The sequence below is a fragment of the Culicoides brevitarsis genome, chromosome 3 (assembly GCF_036172545.1).
Source record: "Culicoides brevitarsis isolate CSIRO-B50_1 chromosome 3, AGI_CSIRO_Cbre_v1, whole genome shotgun sequence".
Lineage (NCBI taxonomy): Eukaryota > Metazoa > Arthropoda > Insecta > Diptera > Ceratopogonidae > Culicoides > Culicoides brevitarsis.
The window spans coordinates 5,836,635-5,856,460 of record NC_087087.1 but is presented as its reverse complement, the minus strand read 5'-3'; the positions used below and the strand labels follow the sequence as shown (position 1 = coordinate 5,856,460).

At 25.7% G+C, this 19,826-nt stretch overlaps 4 protein-coding genes across 4 annotated transcripts; 3 read left to right on the top strand and 1 right to left on the bottom strand.

Moving 5' to 3' along the window:
- Positions 1–168: 168 nt before the first annotated feature.
- LOC134835055 (coiled-coil domain-containing protein 86) lies at positions 169–1,262 on the top strand. The gene is made up of 3 exons (XM_063849907.1): positions 169–347; positions 410–559; positions 1,087–1,262. The coding sequence occupies exons 1-3, from the start codon at positions 265–267 to the stop codon at positions 1,223–1,225; spliced, it is 372 nt and encodes a 123-aa protein (XP_063705977.1). The 5' UTR covers positions 169–264; the 3' UTR covers positions 1,226–1,262.
- A 338-nt stretch (positions 1,263–1,600) lies between these two features.
- LOC134834351 (transmembrane emp24 domain-containing protein 5) lies at positions 1,601–2,755 on the bottom strand. Its single transcript, XM_063848983.1, has 2 exons — positions 2,637–2,755; positions 1,601–2,548 (listed from the first exon to the last, which is right to left on the bottom strand). The coding sequence occupies exons 1-2, from the start codon at positions 2,637–2,639 to the stop codon at positions 1,844–1,846; spliced, it is 708 nt and encodes a 235-aa protein (XP_063705053.1). The 5' UTR covers positions 2,640–2,755; the 3' UTR covers positions 1,601–1,843.
- Positions 2,756–3,985: 1,230 nt separating this feature from the next.
- Positions 3,986–5,167, top strand: LOC134833931 (putative transferase CAF17 homolog, mitochondrial). Its single transcript, XM_063848439.1, has one exon. The coding sequence runs from the start codon at positions 3,993–3,995 to the stop codon at positions 5,019–5,021; it is 1,029 nt and encodes a 342-aa protein (XP_063704509.1). The 5' UTR covers positions 3,986–3,992; the 3' UTR covers positions 5,022–5,167.
- Positions 5,052–5,444, top strand: LOC134833782 (cysteine-rich DPF motif domain-containing protein 1). The gene has a single exon (XM_063848229.1). The coding sequence runs from the start codon at positions 5,052–5,054 to the stop codon at positions 5,442–5,444; it is 393 nt and encodes a 130-aa protein (XP_063704299.1).
- Positions 5,445–19,826: the final 14,382 nt, after the last annotated feature.

The following is a 19,826-nucleotide window of genomic DNA, read 5'->3' as shown; positions in this document are numbered from 1 at the left end:
TTTACTTTATCTTTTACAAAAATTTCATATCAAAAATATTTTTTTTTTATTTTGAAACTTTCGATTTTTTAGAATTTTAGAGCAAAAATTCGTAAAAATATTTTTTCAATTTCGTGAAGTCTGGGAGTCAATTTTTGACATTTATCACTTTTATTCGTCTCAACACATTTAACATCAAAACAAAGTCGCATGTGAACATTTATTTATTTCTCGAAGAAATAATTAATTTTTACCGAATTTCATTGAAAATATTAATTCCATAAAATGGTTGAAGACACAGAAGTTCATCCCACGAGCATTCGAGGCAGACCAAAGTCAGGAAGACATTGGAAAGACCCTAAAGAAAGGTAAATTTGGATAATTTTTGTTCAATTTTATTTACGTTGAATACAAAAACATGCATTTTTAGGTTCACAAAAGTGAAGAAATCAATCAAGACAAACACAAATACGTTGAAGAAGGCGATGGCTTTGAAGAATGAGCTCAAACGAATCAAGGAGTTGTCGAATCAGATAAAATTGGAAAGAGCACAGGAGAATGAAATGAAGAGACAAAGGAGGTAAGGTTACGATTAAAGGATTTAAAACATGAGAAAGTTTAAAGAAGAATTTTAAATAATTTTTTTAATTTTATTTTTTACGAAAAAAAAATAAGAAAAATTAAAAGGAAAAAAAAAATTTAAAATTAAACTTTCGTAAAAAATATTTTTATAAATTTTTTATGTTTTTTTAAAGTTTTCTAAAATATTATAATTAAAAAGAAAATTATTAAAATATTTTTATTCTGATTTTTTGAATTTTAAAATTATTAATTTGACATTTTGAGTATTAAATTTTTTTTAAATAATATTCAATATAAAATTCAAATGATTAAATTTTGGTTCAAAATAACATTTAAAATTTTTTATTTAAATATATAAAAAATAAATATTTCAAGATAAAAAATTAAATAAATTTAAAAAATTTTTCCAAATAATATCTAAATATTAATAAAAAAATATTTTTTTAATTAATTTTTTAATATTTTTTTTATTTATTTTTTTAAAAATTTTTTACCATAAAAATTAATTCAATTCTTTATTTTTAGAGAGGAGAATGCGAAACGCCGCTTAGAGAACGAACGCAAATCTGAAGTTGTCCAAATCATCAAAAACCCAGCAAAAATTAAGAAGATGCGGAAGAAACAATTACGACAAATTGAGAAACGGGATACGAGCCAAATGTGAATTGATAATTTTCTGAAAATTAATAAAAAAAATAATAAAATAAAATAATAAAACTTTTTTTTACATAAAAAAAATTGAATTTTTTTAATTTAAAATAAATTTTTAAAAATTTTAAAATAATTTTTTTTTATGATTTTTTTTTTTTTTTGAAAATATCTTTTAGTATTAAAAAATAAAATTTCTTAAATAAATTAAGGAAAAAATTAAAACTTTATAAAAACAAAATTATTTTTATTTTTTTTTTTAAATTTTAAAATAAAAATTTTTTGCTTTCAAATAATTTTTTTTGTATAAATTTAAAATATTTTTTCATACAAAATTTAAAAATAAAAATAAAATAAAATAAAACAAATGTTTATCACAAACGTGGTTTATTTGTCTCTTAAAAATGAATAAATTACATTTAATTTTAATTTTACATTTAATTTTGTATGGCAAGGACTAAAAATCTATTCGATGGTGATAATTTTGCTATATTGCTTTATTTTTAAAATTTATTAAATAAATGCTGAGATTTCAACTTTCTTTTTTTTTTAGAAAAAAATATTTAAATGCAGAAATCTTTGGTGTTGCGTTTTTTTTTTGTATTTTCACTGGAAAAAAATATTTATCAAAAAATTACGACGAAAAATGTTTGAATTTCGCCCAAATTTTGTTCGCTTTCGAGTCCGTGTCGAACAAACTTCGCACCATGAAAACTTGCAGCGTGCCAACTGCCAACATGAGAAGAATTTGCACAAAAGACCAAATATTGACACGATGAAAATTCTGTTCGGCGATGTTTCTGTCGCGTGCTTCGTACGTGCTGAGCATGTCTTGCGCCTGTTTGGCTCGCGTCAGATATCCCTTGACTTTTATCACGGAATCGTAAATATCCTGAACTTTTATCTCGTAAACATCTTCGGGATTCAAGCCTTCATAGTCGAAATTTTCTCTGCTATTGTCGCCTTCCGTCTCGATAATGAGCTCGAAAAAGACCGTTTTTCGGTTAAAAGTGCTGAAAGTGTTGTCGAAACAAAAGCGATAAAGTTGATCCTGCTTCACGTCGACCCGATGAATGTTTTCGCTGCGTTTGTAGTCCGTGAAGAGGATTTTTCCGTTGCCCTCGGCAATTGTAAAGGAAATATCGAGGTCTCCGTGCCCGCCATCGATGACGGAGTAGTCGAGATCGATGGTTTGACCCGCTTTGCCGGCTTCGAAGAAACATGAGGTTTGCCCGGCTTCGACAATGATCGTCATTTCTTTGTCGATGCCAGCTGAGTCAACAATTGACAACGTTAATCCGGTGAGTAAGACACATATCACGAAGTTTTTGTACATTTTCTATAAAGAAAAATTAAAATTTTTGATGAAAAATGATTTTTTCCTTTTAAATTTGAATAAAATTTAATGGAAAAGGGGGAAAACTTACCATTTTCAAGCGATTTTCTATCGTCACATCAAAGAGTTTCAAGCTTTAATTAAAAAATTGCTTGAAAAAAATCAAGAGCGACTAATTGATGTTTATTTTTTTTTCTCACTAATGTTAGGGTTACCAGATTTATTATTTTAAAAAATTAATTTAGAGCATTCCAGATTCTAAAATAACAAAAAAAAAAAAATTATTTGAATAAAAATTTATAAAAAATAAAATAAAAGAAAAAAAATTAATTATTAATTAAAAATTAATTGATTTTAATTAATCAAATAAATTTAAATTTTATTTTTATTAATTACATATTTTTGTTGAAAAATAAAAAAAATATTAAATGAAAAAAATAATTAAATATTTTGTAGAATAATACTTTTAAAATATTTTTAAATTATAATTAATTAATGAAGAATTAAATTTTTAATTAATATTTATTTAATTAATATTTTTAAATTGAAAGAAATAAAATTTAAAAAAATTAAAAACAAAAAAAAAAATAAGAAGAAATGAATAATTTAAATTTTATCTTTAATAATTATTTATTATTTTTTTAAATTTATTTCTTAATTTTTTTTTTGTTGAAAAATTTAAAAATAAAATAAAATTAAAATTTTAATGAAAAACTTTAAATTAAAATTATTCAATAGTTTTAAAGGAAATTAAATAAAATTTTGAGTTTATTTTTTTTTAAATTTATTTTACATTTAATCATACCAAAATGTTGCAATTTTTTCTTATTTTTTTAGGATAATATTTTTGAAAATTACCAAAATTTCGATGAGAAATAAATTAAAAACATATTTTTTAATATTGATAAATAATTATTATTAAATTGAATTAAAAAAAATCTTCAAAATTTGTTAATTTTATTATATTTTTATTAATAAAAAAAAAAATAAAATTAAATTTATTTATTTATTTTTTTTTAACTTAAATAAAGAAATTATTTTATTTTTTTAATTTTTGAACTTTAATTAATTATTTTAAATTAATTAATAAAATTAAAAAAAAAGCTTTAAAAAATTGTGAAAATTTGTAAAAGAATTTATTTTGTCAAAAAATTTATTTGTTTTTTTTTATTATTTTTTTTTACAAATAAGGAAAATATTTTTTTTTTTGCAAATTTTTAAAAAATAATTAAAATAGGTAACTTTTTATACAAAAACATTAAAAAATTAAAAAAATTCTCATAAACATTGGCAACCCTAACCAACAGTTTTCCTCCAAAAATACTTCCTTACCTTTATATTCTCGTAATTTCATTCTCCCGAAGTCTCATTTTCGAACAGCTGTGCGGCAAAATCCTCTTTCCAACACAAAAACAAGCCAAACATCGAGGTAATGTCCCTTTTCGCGATGAATCGTCTTCTGAGGTCCCTCGTGAGGCGCCATTCTTCCACATTTCATCGCAATTTCTCATCAAGTACATCTCCTGCATGTCCCGTTCTCAAAATCGAGCATTTGCAACAACGACAAATGATATTTTTGGCTGGCGACGAGACAAGTCAGTTCCTTCAGGGGCTCGTAACGAACGACATGAGCCATTTGGAGCGCGGAAATACCGCCATGTACGCCTTATTTCTGAACAAAGGAGGTCGCGTGATGTACGACACGATAATTTACAAAGAGAAAAATGCCAAAGAAGGAAGTTTCTATGTCGAAGTTGATGCCGAGGTAGCAGATCAGGTCGTCAAACACTTGAAACTTTATCGAGTACGGCGGAAAATTGAAATCGAAAAGACTGAAAACAAGAAAGTTTGGGTTGTTTTCGATGATGACACTGAAAAAAAGTCAAAATCGATCGTTTTGCCGAAGAAAAATGTGGAAACGGGGATTTGTTGTACAGATCCAAGACTGAAAAACCTCGGAACGAGACTGATTTTAGACTCTAACGTCGGAATTGACGACATAAAATCCCTTTTTGACGTTCCCGAGATGGTCGAAAGCAACGAAAATGACTACAGGAAGCATCGTTACCGCTTGGGGATCGGCGAAGGTGTTCAAGATCTCCCGCAAGGCAAAGCATTTCCGCTGGAAGCGAACGTAGACTATCTCAATGGGGTCAGTTTTCACAAAGGTTGCTACGTTGGACAAGAATTAACCGCCCGAACGCATCACACAGGCGTCGTTCGCAAGCGTTTGATGCCTTTGACCTTCAAAACGACTCTCCCAAACCTTCTCGAGCCCCAAACGATCGACATTTTAAACGAATCCGAACAAAATGTTGGTAAATTACGCGGATATTGTAACGGAAATGGCCTCGCCCTGCTGCGAATCGAACCCGCTTTAGCTGCGAAGAAGCTTTTTGCGAACGGAATCGAAGTTGAAACCCGAAAACCCGCTTGGTGGCCCCAGAATGACGACTCATCGAAGCACATTAGATGATTTTCGTAAAAAAAATCCTTTTTTTCAGACATGAGCATGCCAAACGAAGTCCCGAAGGAGGAAAAATCCGAACCTGAAGTCATAAATTTCAACTGCGACAATTGCGGGATGAGCGAAATTTGTCATTACAAAGGAAAAAATCCGTATTTTGTGAAAAATATTAATTTTACGGAAGATTGCTATGTCATGAAAGATCCTTTTAGTCCGCCGCCGGGAGCTGATACGAAGAAATCCTTCACGGAATATTATTTGGTGCTCGGAGCGCATTGTAAGAGCTGTGATAAATGTGTTTGCAGGGGAAATGAATGCAGTTTTTATTATGGGGCGACATTTTGTTTGGATTGTGCCATGCGACGAATAAAGGAATTTCCGTTAGAGATTCAAAGCAAAATTAGAAAACAAATTGCGAGTGTTGTAAAGTAGTCAAAAGATGAAAATAAATTTAAACGAATTTAAATTTTGAATTAATTTTGTTTTTGGCGCCATTTTTGATCTGAAGATCGAAATTTGTTTTTTTAAGGTTTGAGGTTATGTTTCGATTTTTACGAATTTTATTTTAAATTTTCATCCAAAGTTGAAAAATTTAATTTTTCTATTAATTTTTTTTATTCAATAATTTTTTTTTTGATCTTCTTAAAATTGTTGTTTGAATATTTTAAAAAATTTTGAAATTTTTTTCAATAAAAATTCAAAAAAGTTTTGAGGAAAAAATTTAACATAACCTTTGAAAAAAAAAATTTTTTTTTTAATTTTCAAATAAAATTTTTTTTTAAAATTTTTAGGCTCGTTAAGGTTTAAAAAAAATCTAACCTCAAAATTTTAAGATTTTACCTTTTTCTGCTCATGTTTCAACTGAAAACATAAGTTTTATTTTCAAAAACGAATTTTGATTAAAAATTTTATTAAAACAAATATACAATATTTCATTCAATATGAAAAATTTAATTATTTTTTCGCAAAAAAAAATTGTTGATTATTAAAAAATTTTTTTTGAGGTTATGTCAATTTTTTTTTGGATTTCAATTAAGAATTTTACCATTTTGATCTTTTTTGAATTAAAGCTTTAATTTTTCCTAAAATTTTTCTGAAGATGATTTTTGTTTTGCAAAAAGGTTTAAATTTTTTTACAAATTTTGTAAAAATAAAAAAAAATTTATTATTACAGAAAATTCATAATTCACAAAAAAAATAAATTAAAAATTATTTTTTTTTTAATTATTTTAAAAAAATAATTTAAATGAAAAAAATAAATGAAATTAAATTAATTATTTTTTTAAAAATATTTTAAAAATAATAAATAATAAAAAATTTAAATAAAAATAAAAATAATTTAATTTAAATTAAATTATGAAATTAAATCAATTTTAAATTTTATTATTATTATTATTATATTAATTCATTCAAATTATTTAAATCAAAAATTATTAAAAAATAAAAATTATAAAAAAAATTTTTTTTTAAAATATTTAAAAAAATTAAAAAAAAAAAATTAATAAATAAATAAATAATTTTTTTATTGTCGAAATAATAATAAATAAATAAATTAATCGAAAAAAAATAAATAAACAAAGTAAAGCTTTCAAGGAATCTTAGAAACTAAAACAAGTTTTAACAAAAAAGGCACATGAAGAAACTTTCGTCGCTCTTATCCGTAAAAAGCAGTACGACGACGCAAATATCCCGGATTAAAGTGATACATTTGCTTCTGTTCTTGCTCCAATGCCGATTGTTTCGCCAAAAACAAAATTCCCGCCACAAGCGCCGCATTGTTGATCACACCCGCAAACAGTGCTGCCATCTTCAACACAGGAATCAAAAATGGCAAAAAACTCGCAAAAATCGCCATTGGGAAAATGAAAGTTGGAATAATGAGATCTGTATACGAATTTTTCTTATTTCCTCGTCGTCCGAAAGTGTTGCGACGTCTTCCTTCCTCGAGAATATTTTGCTGTGACGTTGTCTCGACTTCGGGCTGTTTAATTTGTGTGTTTGGCGTCACGGCGGAGGGTTTCGCGGGCGATGTGAGATCTTTGCGATCTGTTACGGGAGCCCAATCGTCAATCGAAACGGGAGATGGCGACGGCAACGAATGAGAAATTACGATAAAACATCCGAAAAATAGCAAAAATGCTGCTTGATACATTTTATTTTGACGAGTTAAGCACAAAAACACAAAAAAAAATGTTAGAAATTTATGAATTGAGTTCTTATCTCTACAGCGGTTGTAACGTTACTAATTCATAATTTCATTATGGCGTTTCTTTCTACAGCTTTGGCGAAAAATTTTTACACAATGTTGATCAAACGCGTTGTTTTGTTTTGCTTTTTCGCTTGCAATAAATTCGTTCATGCTCTCTCAGTTTCATGCCTCACTAAGCAAACGACGCTCGATATCTCTCGCTTGAGACACAAAAGAACACAAAAACGGGAAAAATTAATTTAGAAGTTAAAACAAGATGCGCTTAATTGAGTATTTAAGTCGGCACTTACTTATTTTTAGCCATAGGTTGTTACAATTTTTAATTTTTTACTTTTTTTAAATTTGATAATTTTTTTTCAAAAAAAATTTAAATTTATTTTTTTTCAAAAAATAATTAAAAATAATTTTTTTTAAAAAAAAATAAATAAATAAATTCAGGTTTTTAATTTAATTTAATTTTGATTCAATATTTTTATTTTTTAATTAAAAATTTCAAATGTCAGTTCAAAAAATTTCCGTTAAAAATTTTTCTTAATTTTTTTATTTTTATATATTTAGTTTTCTTCTAATATTCATTAAATTTGAATAAATTTAAAATAAATTTAAAAAATTTTTAATAAATTTAAATAATTTATATTTAAAAATGAGAATTTTAAGTTACATACATAATTTTATAAACTTTCAAAGGGACTCTACAAGGCACAGATTTTAACAGTAAAGGATATCACAATAAATACTAATTTTTAATACAAATTTTTCCTTTGAATTCAAAAATTTTACATTAAAAAATTTTAAATGTCAATTCAAAAATTTCCGTTAAAAATTTGAAAATTTTTTTCATAATTTTCAATTCATATAAATTAAAAAATTTTATTAATTAAAATAATGAAATAAAAAAAAAATAATAATTATTTAAATTTTATTATTTAAAAATTTTGTAAAAATATATAATTAAATAAAAAAATTATGTGTCAATATTAAACTTCCGTTTAAATAAAAATTTTCTTTTGGTAATTTTTAATTTTTTAAATACTTAATGAGTTTTAAAACTAAAAAAAATAATTTCAATCATTTAATTAAAAAAAAAATTAAAATTATATAAAATGTCTAATTAGAAAAAATATATATTTTTAAATTATTTGAAAAAAAAAATTAAAGTCAATGAAAATAAATTTTTAAAACGTTTTTTTTTGAATATTTATTTTATTTTTTCTAATTAAATTTTCTTAATTAAAATCTTCTTAATCTTCAGTCAATCGAAAAATAGAAACCGCATTTTAGGGAAGATAAATCACGCACAATTCCGTAAAATCCTCACACGATAATCATCATGAACGATCGATCATTAACCAAACGTGATAATTATATGCCGAAAAAAAATTCGCTTTTCCATCCAAATCATTGCCGATAAAGGTTTGAGAAATAAATAAAAATCAATTACGGAACAACATGCTTTTAAGCCACGCCAAAGATAACAAGCGAAATCTCTTTTTTTTTGACAAACTTTCTAGCAACGTGCTCATGTTAGCCGAGAATGTAGCGTGAAAATGCGTAAAAAAGCTGAGTAAGTAAAGCTTAAGCATGCATGCATTAAAAGAGCAATCCATATAATTATGATGTGCGAAGAAAAAAATGACCAGAAGCAATTATAATTATGTTTGTTTGCTTTTTTTTCGTGTTTGTGAAATTGATTGCTAGTTAAGTATATGTGAAGCAAGAAATGTAGTTTTAAGGTCAATTTTGACAAGTGTTTGGTTTTGTAAGTTAAATGTGGTTACAATGTTGTAGAGTTGTAATGAAAATTTGTGAAATAATTTTACTTTTTATGACATTTTAACGAGAAATTTTAAAGTAAAAGTTAAAAAAAATTATTTTAAAATTTTCTGTATTAAAAAAATAAATTAACATAAATTAATAAAAAAATAAAAATTAAATTAATTAAATTGAAATTAAAAAAAAAAATTAATAAAAATATAAATTTTTAAAGATATTTTTTTAATAAAAAAATTAATTTTTTGTATTTTAAAAATTTTCTTATATTTCATTTTTTGAGTAATAATTTTTTTTACAAAAAAAAAAAATATAATTTAAAAATAAAATATTGTAATAAAAAAATTCAATTGAAATTATTGACGGAGTTTTAAAATTAATAAATTTATTTTTTTTATTTACCTATTAATTTTTTTGATTTTTTATTTAAAAAATATTTTTTCCAATTTTCGAGAAATTAAAATTTTCTTTAAAAAAAATTTTAAAATTTTTTAAAAATATTTTTATAAAAAAATAAATTAAATTATTAATTATTTAGATTTATAAATTCAATTTTTTTTTAAATTATTAATTAAAAGTTAAATTTTTAAGAACTTTAATATTTCTTTATTTAGAAAATAAATAATAAAATTATAAAGAATTTTAATTAAGAATTTAAATTAATTATTTTCTATTTTTTTAAGTTTCTAAATTTTTAAAATTAATTATTTAATTTATTAAAAAAATTTAAATAATTAGATTAAAAACTAAAAATTTTTAAAAGAGAAAAACATTTGCATAGAAAATGAAATTTCACCTTCACTTTTTCATAATTTTTTACCCACAAAATTACCTGACAGACGACAATTTGACCAAATCTAGACCAATAACCTTCAGTTATTGATAAAAATCGAACAAAAATTGGAAAATAACTTTCTAACGCATATTTCTTCTAAAAAAAATACTTAACAACCACTTAAAATTCCGAGAAAGAAAAACCACACACTAATCAATACGTGATGCCAATTATTACTTCTTCATTTACGCTTGTCCGGCATGTGGTTTTCACGAGAGATAAATAACCATCGCATAGATCTTTCAAGAAAAGTGAAATTTTTCCGGCTAATAAACAGAAACTTATCTCACTTTTTTTTATTTTATCATTTCATCGCAAATTGCAATTTTTCACCAAAAAACGAACGATTTTTATCTAATTCTGTGCATGTTTGTTGCACGTAAAGTAAAAAAAAATCGTTTGGCGAGCTGTTTTATTGTTTTTTAGATAAATACGTGTTTAAAAGAATATTTAGTGCGTATAAAAATGTAAAGTTGTTTGATCTAAATAATTTGCGCCTCACGCTTATTTTACTTTATTTTTGTGCAAAAAAAAAAATGCAAGAGAAATGGAATTTTTTTATTTTATTTTTCTGTTGTCTAATGCAATGCCAAGGTCTATTTGATGAATAGCTTGCAGCACGAGCAAAAAGAATAAAAGTAACCATCAATTAGTCTTGCTCTTGGGACATTCTTTTGCTGGATGGACAAGCGATGTACTTGAATGATTTTGTGGTTTAAAAGAATTAAATGTTATACGACTAATTATGTAAGTATAAAAAAAATTATGTTCTAACGGATTTTTTTTTTATTTTTTACATTTTCAGCTTTTTAATGAAGTAATTTGAAAGCAAAGTATTTTTTATGTTAGAATTAAACCAAGCAAATAAATAAACAATTAAAAAATTGTTTGAAACTTCATGATTTTACATCCTTTCAATTTAAGAGTCAGGGATGTAGAGAAATATAATGTAAAAGGGACAAAATTTTAAAGGGCCCTCAAACAAAAATAGCTCGATTTTTTTAAATGAAATATTTGAAAAAAATTAGACGAAAGCGATGATAAATAAAATTTTCCATGGAAAGAAGCAAATATGAGAAAGTAGAAGAAGACTTAATTCTACAAGAAACAACTTGATATGAATTTACAAAATTTGCCAAAAAGCAGTTGGATGTTCCAAACTAATTATATTCATGGAAAAATGAATTAAATTTCCTCTAAAAAAAATTACTAAAATACTTGATTTAAAAAAAAGCATGTTAACCTATTAAAAACGAAGACTATGATGAAGACTATGACTTGTCTCGTAAGGACAATAGAACATTTATTATTAAATCAAATTGATTTCGACTTTTAAGCAAATCATTGGTAAGATGTACTTTCGCATGTAATATTACCATATTAAAAAAAATGGCTTTATCGATAAAGAATTAAAAAAAGCCCTATATCATGTAGTCCATGGTTGAAAGTATGTAATGTTGCTCTGTTTAACAAAAGCTAATTCTTACAATAGACTATAGCTTAAATCTCTGAAAGAAGATTGAGAAAATCCTTCGACCAATTATAATAAAACTTGAACCAATGCACAAAAAAATTCTTTTACCAATTTCGAAGATTTAAATTTTTTTAACTACATTTATCTCATGATACAAAAAAAAACAATTAAAATCGTTCAGACCTTATTTCCATTTTCTTATTAAGATAAGTAAATTTAATTATTTAAATTTCAATTTTATGAGAATCTTTATTTAATTCTTTAATTAGTTTATTAGATTTAACAGTAAAAATTTTTTAAAATTATTTTAACTCTTAAAATTTTTATTTTTAATAATTTTGGAATCTTTGAAATTTTCCAATTACAAAATTTTTAATTAGTTTATTAGATTTAACGGTAAAAATTTTTAAATTATTTTTTTCTCTTAAAATTTTTATTTGACTTTAACATTTAAAATAATTTCTTAAATTGTTACTCGGGTGCGTTTAAATTTTTTGAACGTTTTTTTTCTTGTTCAAATTTTATATTTAACTAAATTTTTTATATTTATATTTTACTTAATTATTTATAATTTTTTAAATTTTTTAATCTAATTTTTTTATATTTAATTTAAATATAATTTTTTTTAAATTTTTATTTTAATAATTTTTTTATAAAATCGTGCCCCTAATATTTCCCATCCCTGACTTCTTTCAGATGTTCAGAAACATCTTTCAATAAATCTCTCATTAGCATAATTTAATGTTCTTTACACCGCAGAATCAGATTCCAAATCGTCGTAAAAGAAAAGTTCTCGCGGAGTAACTTTCCATTCCATATAACTTTTGCCGACGAAAAGTAAATTATGTTCGCGTCATAAAACTTTTATTCGTTGTTACCTTCATCATATTTTGCAACAAACAATTTTTTTTGTACATTTTACTATCTCTCTGTCTCGCAACATGCAACAACTGCACACACAATAACATTATAATAATAAAATAATAATGTAGAGTAAAGCGGAATCGACAACAACACGAGTAATAATAATAAAATTCATTGTTCAACACTTTTAGTTACTCATTTTATTGTAGGTAGTATTGCATCCAATCATACGCGTAAATATTTCTTTTTCCATCACAGTAGGCAACTAGAATTGTTTCGCTTGTGTTAGTGACGTGTGTTTTTTTTTGCTCCAACGGAAAGTGATAACAAAAGTGATAAAAATAAGTTTTCAGTTGTATTTTGAAGCTACTCGCGAACGCACATATTTTTTTTTTTAGAAAATTTATTTTTTTGTATTTTTAGAAAAAATTTAATTAACAAAAAAAAAAAAAATAAAAATGAAACAAATCTCGTTAGTGTTGATTGCAATTGTAGTGCTGCCATGTTTGGTTAGTTGCGAAGACGAAGCTCGTGGATTAAGTAGTCGCGGCATATTCGAACGAATCTCGTCAAATTATCGCAAAATTAAATCCGTTTCGGCAGAAAAGAAAAATGACGATTTGTTGCAGGATGGCATGCGCTTGTTCATCGATATGGGTGAGCCATGGCTTTATTTCTTGTTCCGTGGACTGTTGCCAGGTAATGAACGAAACTCCTCTTTCTCTCCCTTTTCCGCTTTTTTCTCGAATAGCTCGCGGGCGCAAAAATAACTGGCTCGACCGAATTGTGCCTCTCTTCATCCTGCCATTTTTAATTCAATCAGCAATTGTTCCATTTATCGTGCAAACAATCAAGCTGCTCGTGATCAAATCCTTGCTCATCGGCAAAACGGCATTGCTCTTCTTCGTTCTTGGATTACTGAAAAACTCATCAGCCATGAAGCGTTCAGGAGTTCCGTATTACTTGAAGGAAATCCCCGCTGATGAGAGACCCGATGATGCCTATTACCATCACTTTGCGCAACAAAATGAAGCTGCAGCTGCCGCAGCTGCTGTCGCGGGACAAGCCTCGGCTGTAGCTGGATCTCCTAACGAGGCGCAGAACGGAGGTTTTGCGTATGCGGCTCAACAAAGAACTCAATGAAGAGTTTTTTTGTGAATTAACTTCTTGCAGTGAAGAGTGAAAGATTTTTTTAATTTATTTGAGAAAAAAATGCTTGTTTATTTATTTATTTATTTGTACAGAAAAAAATAGAAAAAATGTGAATTAATGAAAAAAAAAAAAATTTTTTTTTAATGATGAAAAATTTTCTATGTGAAGTGCTTTGAAAATAATGAAAAAAATGGTTCAATGACAATTTTTAATCAAAGATAACCTTAATTAACATCCAGAAAGAACAAAAAAGTTCAAAAGTTACATTTTCATTATTACAGTTATGAAAGATTCTTTTGTTCTCAATTGACAGCTTTTTCATAATAAAAAAAAAAATGAAAAGCATTGTTGACCGCTACTTGCTCCGATGGACAATTACGCTCCAATAACGACTTTAATGTGAACATAAAAGGGGCTTACCTGCTATTTCTTTAAATCCGAGTAGAAACATTCTCATGATTCGGAGCTAAAAAAAAATACAATTATCGATAAACTTTTGCTCGTTTATCGAATCGACTTATAAGTATTTAGAATTTAAGGGAAAAAAGTCTGTTAAGGTTCATAAATGTATCGTAGGCAGTTTATTTTTATCGCATTTTCTCCATCTCCATTGTGGCTCATGTTACATGTCTCGATAGAAGGTGTTAGTGTCGAGATATATCGCCGAGAAGGATGACGCGACGTTACGTTGGTTACTATAATGAATACAAATTATTGATCAGTTCACATAATCTTTTTCTATGGGAGAGGAGATAAAGTTGTTGTTACTAAAAAAAATTCGAGAGGAAAATGGGGTTTGGAAAGTATTTTTCGAGGTTCGGGAATTTGTAAAGGTAAGATTTTTTTAATGAATTTTTTTTAGATTTTCATGAAAACTAAATCAAGACAAAAACTAAATCAAAAACTGTGTCAAAGCAATTTTTGTCAAATTTTGCTCCAAATGGATAAAAATTTGTCAGAGGGCTCTAATTTATCATTTTTAATCATTTTCTAACTTAAAACTGCCAAAAAATTGAAACTGAAAAAAATTTTTCCTTTGACATAGTTTTGTTTTGAAAACTAAATCAAGGCAAAAAACTGTGTCAAAAACTATGTCAAAGCAAAGCAATTTTTGTCAAATTTTGCTCCAAATGGATAAAAATTTGTCAGAGGGCTCTAATTTATCATTTTTAATCATTTTCTAACTTAAAACTGCCAAAAAATTGAAACTGAAAAAAATTTTTCCTTTGACATAGTTTTGTTTTAAAAACTAAATCAAGAGCAAAAAAACTGTGTCAAAAACTGTGTCAAAGCAATTTTTGTCAAATTTTGCTCCAAATGGATAAAAATTTGTCAGAGGGCTCTAATTTATCATTTTTAATCATTTTCTAACTTAAAACTGCCAAAAAATTGAAACTGAAAAAAATTTTTCCTTTGACATAGTTTTGTTTTAAAAACTAAATCAAGAGCAAAAAAACTGTGTCAAAAACTGTGTCAAAGCAATTTTTGTCAAATTTTGCTCCAAATGGATAAAAATTTGTCAGAGGGCTCTAATTTATCATTTTTAATCATTTTCTAACTTAAAACTGCCAAAAAATTGAAACTGAAAAAAAATTTTTCCTTTGACATAGTTTTGTTTTAAAAACTAAATCAAGAGCAAAAAAACTGTGTCAAAAACTGTGTCAAAGCAATTTTTGTCAAATTTTGCTCCAAATGGATAAAAATTTGTCAGAGGGCTCTAATTTATCATTTTTAATCATTTTCTAACTTAAAACTGCCAAAAAATTGAAACTGAAAAAAATTTTTCCTTTGACATAGTTTTGTTTTAAAAACTAAATCAAGAGCAAAAAAACTGTGTCAAAAACTGTGTCAAAGCAATTTTTGTCAAATTTTGCTCCAAATGGATAAAAATTTGTCAGAGGGCTCTAATTTATCATTTTTAATCATTTTCTAACTTAAAACTGCCAAAAAATTGAAACTGAAAAAAATTTTTCCTTTGACATAGTTTTGTTTTAAAAACTAAATCAAGAGCAAAAAAACTGTGTCAAAAACTGTGTCAAAGCAATTTTTGTCAAATTTTGCTCCAAATGGATAAAAATTTGTCAGAGGGCTCTAATTTATCATTTTTAATCATTTTCTAACTTAAAACTGCCAAAAAATTGAAACTGAAAAAAATTTTTCCTTTGACATAGTTTTGTTTTAAAAACTAAATCAAGAGCAAAAAAACTGTGTCAAAAACTGTGTCAAAGCAATTTTTGTCAAATTTTGCTCCAAATGGATAAAAATTTGTCAGAGGGCTCTAATTTATCATTTTTAATCATTTTCTAACTTAAAACTGCCAAAAAATTGAAACTGAAAAAAATTTTTCCTTTGACATAGTTTTGTTTTAAAAACTAAATCAAGAGCAAAAAAACTGTGTCAAAAACTGTGTCAAAGCAATTTTTGTCAAATTTTGCTCCAAATGGATAAAAATTTGTCAGAGGGCTCTAATTTATCATTTTTAATCATTTTCTAACTTAAAACTGCCAAAAAATTGAAACTGAAAAAAATTTTTCCTTTGACATAGTTTTGTTTTAAAAACTAAATCAAGAGCAAAAAAACTGTGTCAAAAACTGTGTCAAAGCAATTTTTGTCAAATCTTGCTTCAAATGGATAGAAATTTGTCAGAGGGCTCTAATTTATCATTTTTAATCATTTTCTAACTTAAAACTGCCAAAAAATTGAAACTGAAAAAAATTTTTCCTTTGACATAGTTTTGTTTTAAAAACTAAATCAAGAGCAAAAAAACTGTGTCAAAAACTGTGTCAAAGCAATTTTTGTCAAATTTTGCTCCAAATGGATAAAAATTTGTCAGAGGGCTCTAATTTATCATTTTTAATCATTTTCTAACTTAAAACTGCCAAAAAATTGAAACTGAAAAAAATTTTTCCTTTGACATAGTTTTGTTTTAAAAACTAAATCAAGAGCAAAAAAACTGTGTCAAAAACTGTGTCAAAGCAATTTTTGTCAAATCTTGCTCCAAATGGATAAAAATTTGTCAGAGGGCTCTAATTTATCATTTTTAATCATTTTCTAACTTAAAACTGCCAAAAAATTGAAACTGAAAAAAATTTTTCCTTTGACATAGTTTTGTTTTAAAAACTAAATCAAGAGCAAAAAAACTGTGTCAAAAACTGTGTCAAAGCAATTTTTGTCAAATCTTGCTCCAAATGGATAAAAATTTGTCAGAGGGCTCTAATTTATCATTTTTAATCATTTTCTAACTTAAAACTGCCAAAAAATTGAAACTGAAAAAAATTTTTCCTTTGACATAGTTTTAGTTTTTAAAAGTATTTCAAGAGCAAAAAAACTGTGTCAAAAACTGTGTCAAAGCAATTTTTGTCAAATCTTGCTCCAAATGGATAAAAATTTGTCAGAGGGCTCTAATTTATCATTTTTAATCATTTTCTAACTTAAAACTGCCAAAAAATTGAAACTGAAAAAAATTTTTCCTTTGACATAGTTTTGTTTTAAAAACTAAATCAAGAGCAAAAAAACTGTGTCAAAAACTGTGTCAAAGCAATTTTTGTCAAATCTTGCTCCAAATGGATAAAAATTTGTCAGAGGGCTCTAATTTATCATTTTTAATCATTTTCTAACTTAAAACTGCCAAAAAATTGAAACTGAAAAAAATTTTTCCTTTGACATAGTTTTGTTTTAAAAACTAAATCAAGAGCAAAAAAACTGTGTCAAAAACTGTGTCAAAGCAATTTTTGTCAAATCTTGCTCCAAATGGATAAAAATTTGTCAGAGGGCTCTAATTTATCATTTTTAATCATTTTCTAACTTAAAACTGCCAAAAAATTGAAACTGAAAAAAATTTTTCCTTTGACATAGTTTTGTTTTAAAAACTAAATCAAGAGCAAAAAAACTGTGTCAAAAACTGTGTCAAAGCAATTTTTGTCAAATCTTGCTCCAAATGGATAAAAATTTGTCAGAGGGCTCTAATTTATCATTTTTAATCATTTTCTAACTTAAAACTGCCAAAAAATTGAAACTGAAAAAAATTTTTCCTTTGACATAGTTTTGTTTTAAAAACTAAATCAAGAGCAAAAAAACTGTGTCAAAAACTGTGTCAAAGCAATTTTTGTCAAATCTTGCTCCAAATGGATAAAAATTTGTCAGAGGGCTCTAATTTATCATTTTTAATCATTTTCTAACTTAAAACTGCCAAAAAATTGAAACTGAAAAAAATTTTTCCTTTGACATAGTTTTGTTTTAAAAACTAAATCAAGAGCAAAAAAACTGTGTCAAAAACTGTGTCAAAGCAATTTTTGTCAAATCTTGCTCCAAATGGATAAAAATTTGTCAGAGGGCTCTAATTTATCATTTTTAATCATTTTCTAACTTAAAACTGCCAAAAAATTGAAACTGAAAAAAATTTTTCCTTTGACATAGTTTTGTTTTAAAAACTAAATCAAGAGCAAAAAAACTGTGTCAAAAACTGTGTCAAAGCAATTTTTGTCAAATTTTGCTCCAAATGGATAAAAATTTGTCAGAGGGCTCTAATTTATCATTTTTAATCATTTTCTAACTTAAAACTGCCAAAAAATTGAAACTGAAAAAAATTTTTTCCTTGACAAGTTTTGTTTTAAAAACTAAATCAAGCAAAAAAACTGTGTCAAAAACTGTGTCAAAGCAATTTTTGTCAAATTTGACATAGTTTTGTTTTAAAAACTAAATCAAGAGCAAAAAAACTGTGTCAAAAACTGTGTCAAAGCAATTTTTGTCAAATCTTGCTCCAAATGGATAAAAATTTGTCAGAGGGCTCTAATTTATCATTTTTAATCATTTTCTAACTTAAAACTGCCAAAAAATTGAAACTGAAAAAAATTTTTCCTTTGACATAGTTTTGTTTTAAAAACTAAATCAAGAGCAAAAAAACTGTGTCAAAAACTGTGTCAAAGCAATTTTTGTCAAATCTTGCTCCAAATGGATAAAAATTTGTCAGAGGGCTCTAATTTATCATTTTTAATCATTTTCTAACTTAAAACTGCCAAAAAATTGAAACTGAAAAAAATTTTTCCTTTGACATAGTTTTGTTTTAAAAACTAAATCAAGAGCAAAAAAACTGTGTCAAAAACTGTGTCAAAGCAATTTTTGTCAAATTTTGCTCCAAATGGATAAAAATTTGTCAGAGGGCTCTAATTTATCATTTTTAATCATTTTCTAACTTAAAACTGCCAAAAAATTGAAACTGAAAAAAATTTTTCCTTTGACATAGTTTTGTTTTAAAAACTAAATCAAGAGCAAAAAAACTGTGTCAAAAACTGTGTCAAAGCAATTTTTGTCAAATCTTGCTCCAAATGGATAAAAATTTGTCAGAGGGCTCTAATTTATCATTTTTAATCATTTTCTAACTTAAAACTGCCAAAAAATTGAAACTGAAAAAAATTTTTCCTTTGACATAGTTTTGTTTTAAAAACTAAATCAAGAGCAAAAAAACTGTGTCAAAAACTGTGTCAAAGCAATTTTTGTCAAATCTTGCTCCAAATGGATAAAAATTTGTCAGAGGGCTCTAATTTATCATTTTTAATCATTTTCTAACTTAAAACTGCCAAAAAATTGAAACTGAAAAAAATTTTTCCTTTGACATAGTTTTGTTTTAAAAACTAAATCAAGAGCAAAAAAACTGTGTCAAAAACTGTGTCAAAGCAATTTTTGTCAAATCTTGCTCCAAATGGATAAAAATTTGTCAGAGGGCTCTAATTTATCATTTTTAATCATTTTCTAACTTAAAACTGCCAAAAAATTGAAACTGAAAAAAATTTTTCCTTTGACATAGTTTTGTTTTAAAAACTAAATCAAGAGCAAAAAAACTGTGTCAAAAACTGTGTCAAAGCAATTTTTGTCAAATCTTGCTCCAAATGGATAAAAATTTGTCAGAGGGCTCTAATTTATCATTTTTAATCATTTTCTAACTTAAAACTGCCAAAAAATTGAAACTGAAAAAAATTTTTCCTTTGACATAGTTTTGTTTTAAAAACTAAATCAAGAGCAAAAAAACTGTGTCAAAAACTGTGTCAAAGCAATTTTTGTCAAATCTTGCTCCAAATGGATAAAAATTTGTCAGAGGGCTCTAATTTATCATTTTTAATCATTTTCTAACTTAAAACTGCCAAAAAATTGAAACTGAAAAAAATTTTTCCTTTGACATAGTTTTGTTTTAAAAACTAAATCAAGAGCAAAAAAACTGTGTCAAAAACTGTGTCAAAGCAATTTTTGTCAAATTTTGCTCCAAATGGATAAAAATTTGTCAGAGGGCTCTAATTTATCATTTTTAATCATTTTCTAACTTAAAACTGCCAAAAAATTGAAACTGAAAAAAATTTTTCCTTTGACATAGTTTTGTTTTAAAAACTAAATCAAGAGCAAAAAAACTGTGTCAAAAACTGTGTCAAAGCAATTTTTGTCAAATTTTGCTCCAAATGGATAAAAATTTATCAGAGAAAATTTATCATTTTTAATCATTTTCTAACTTAAAACTGCCAA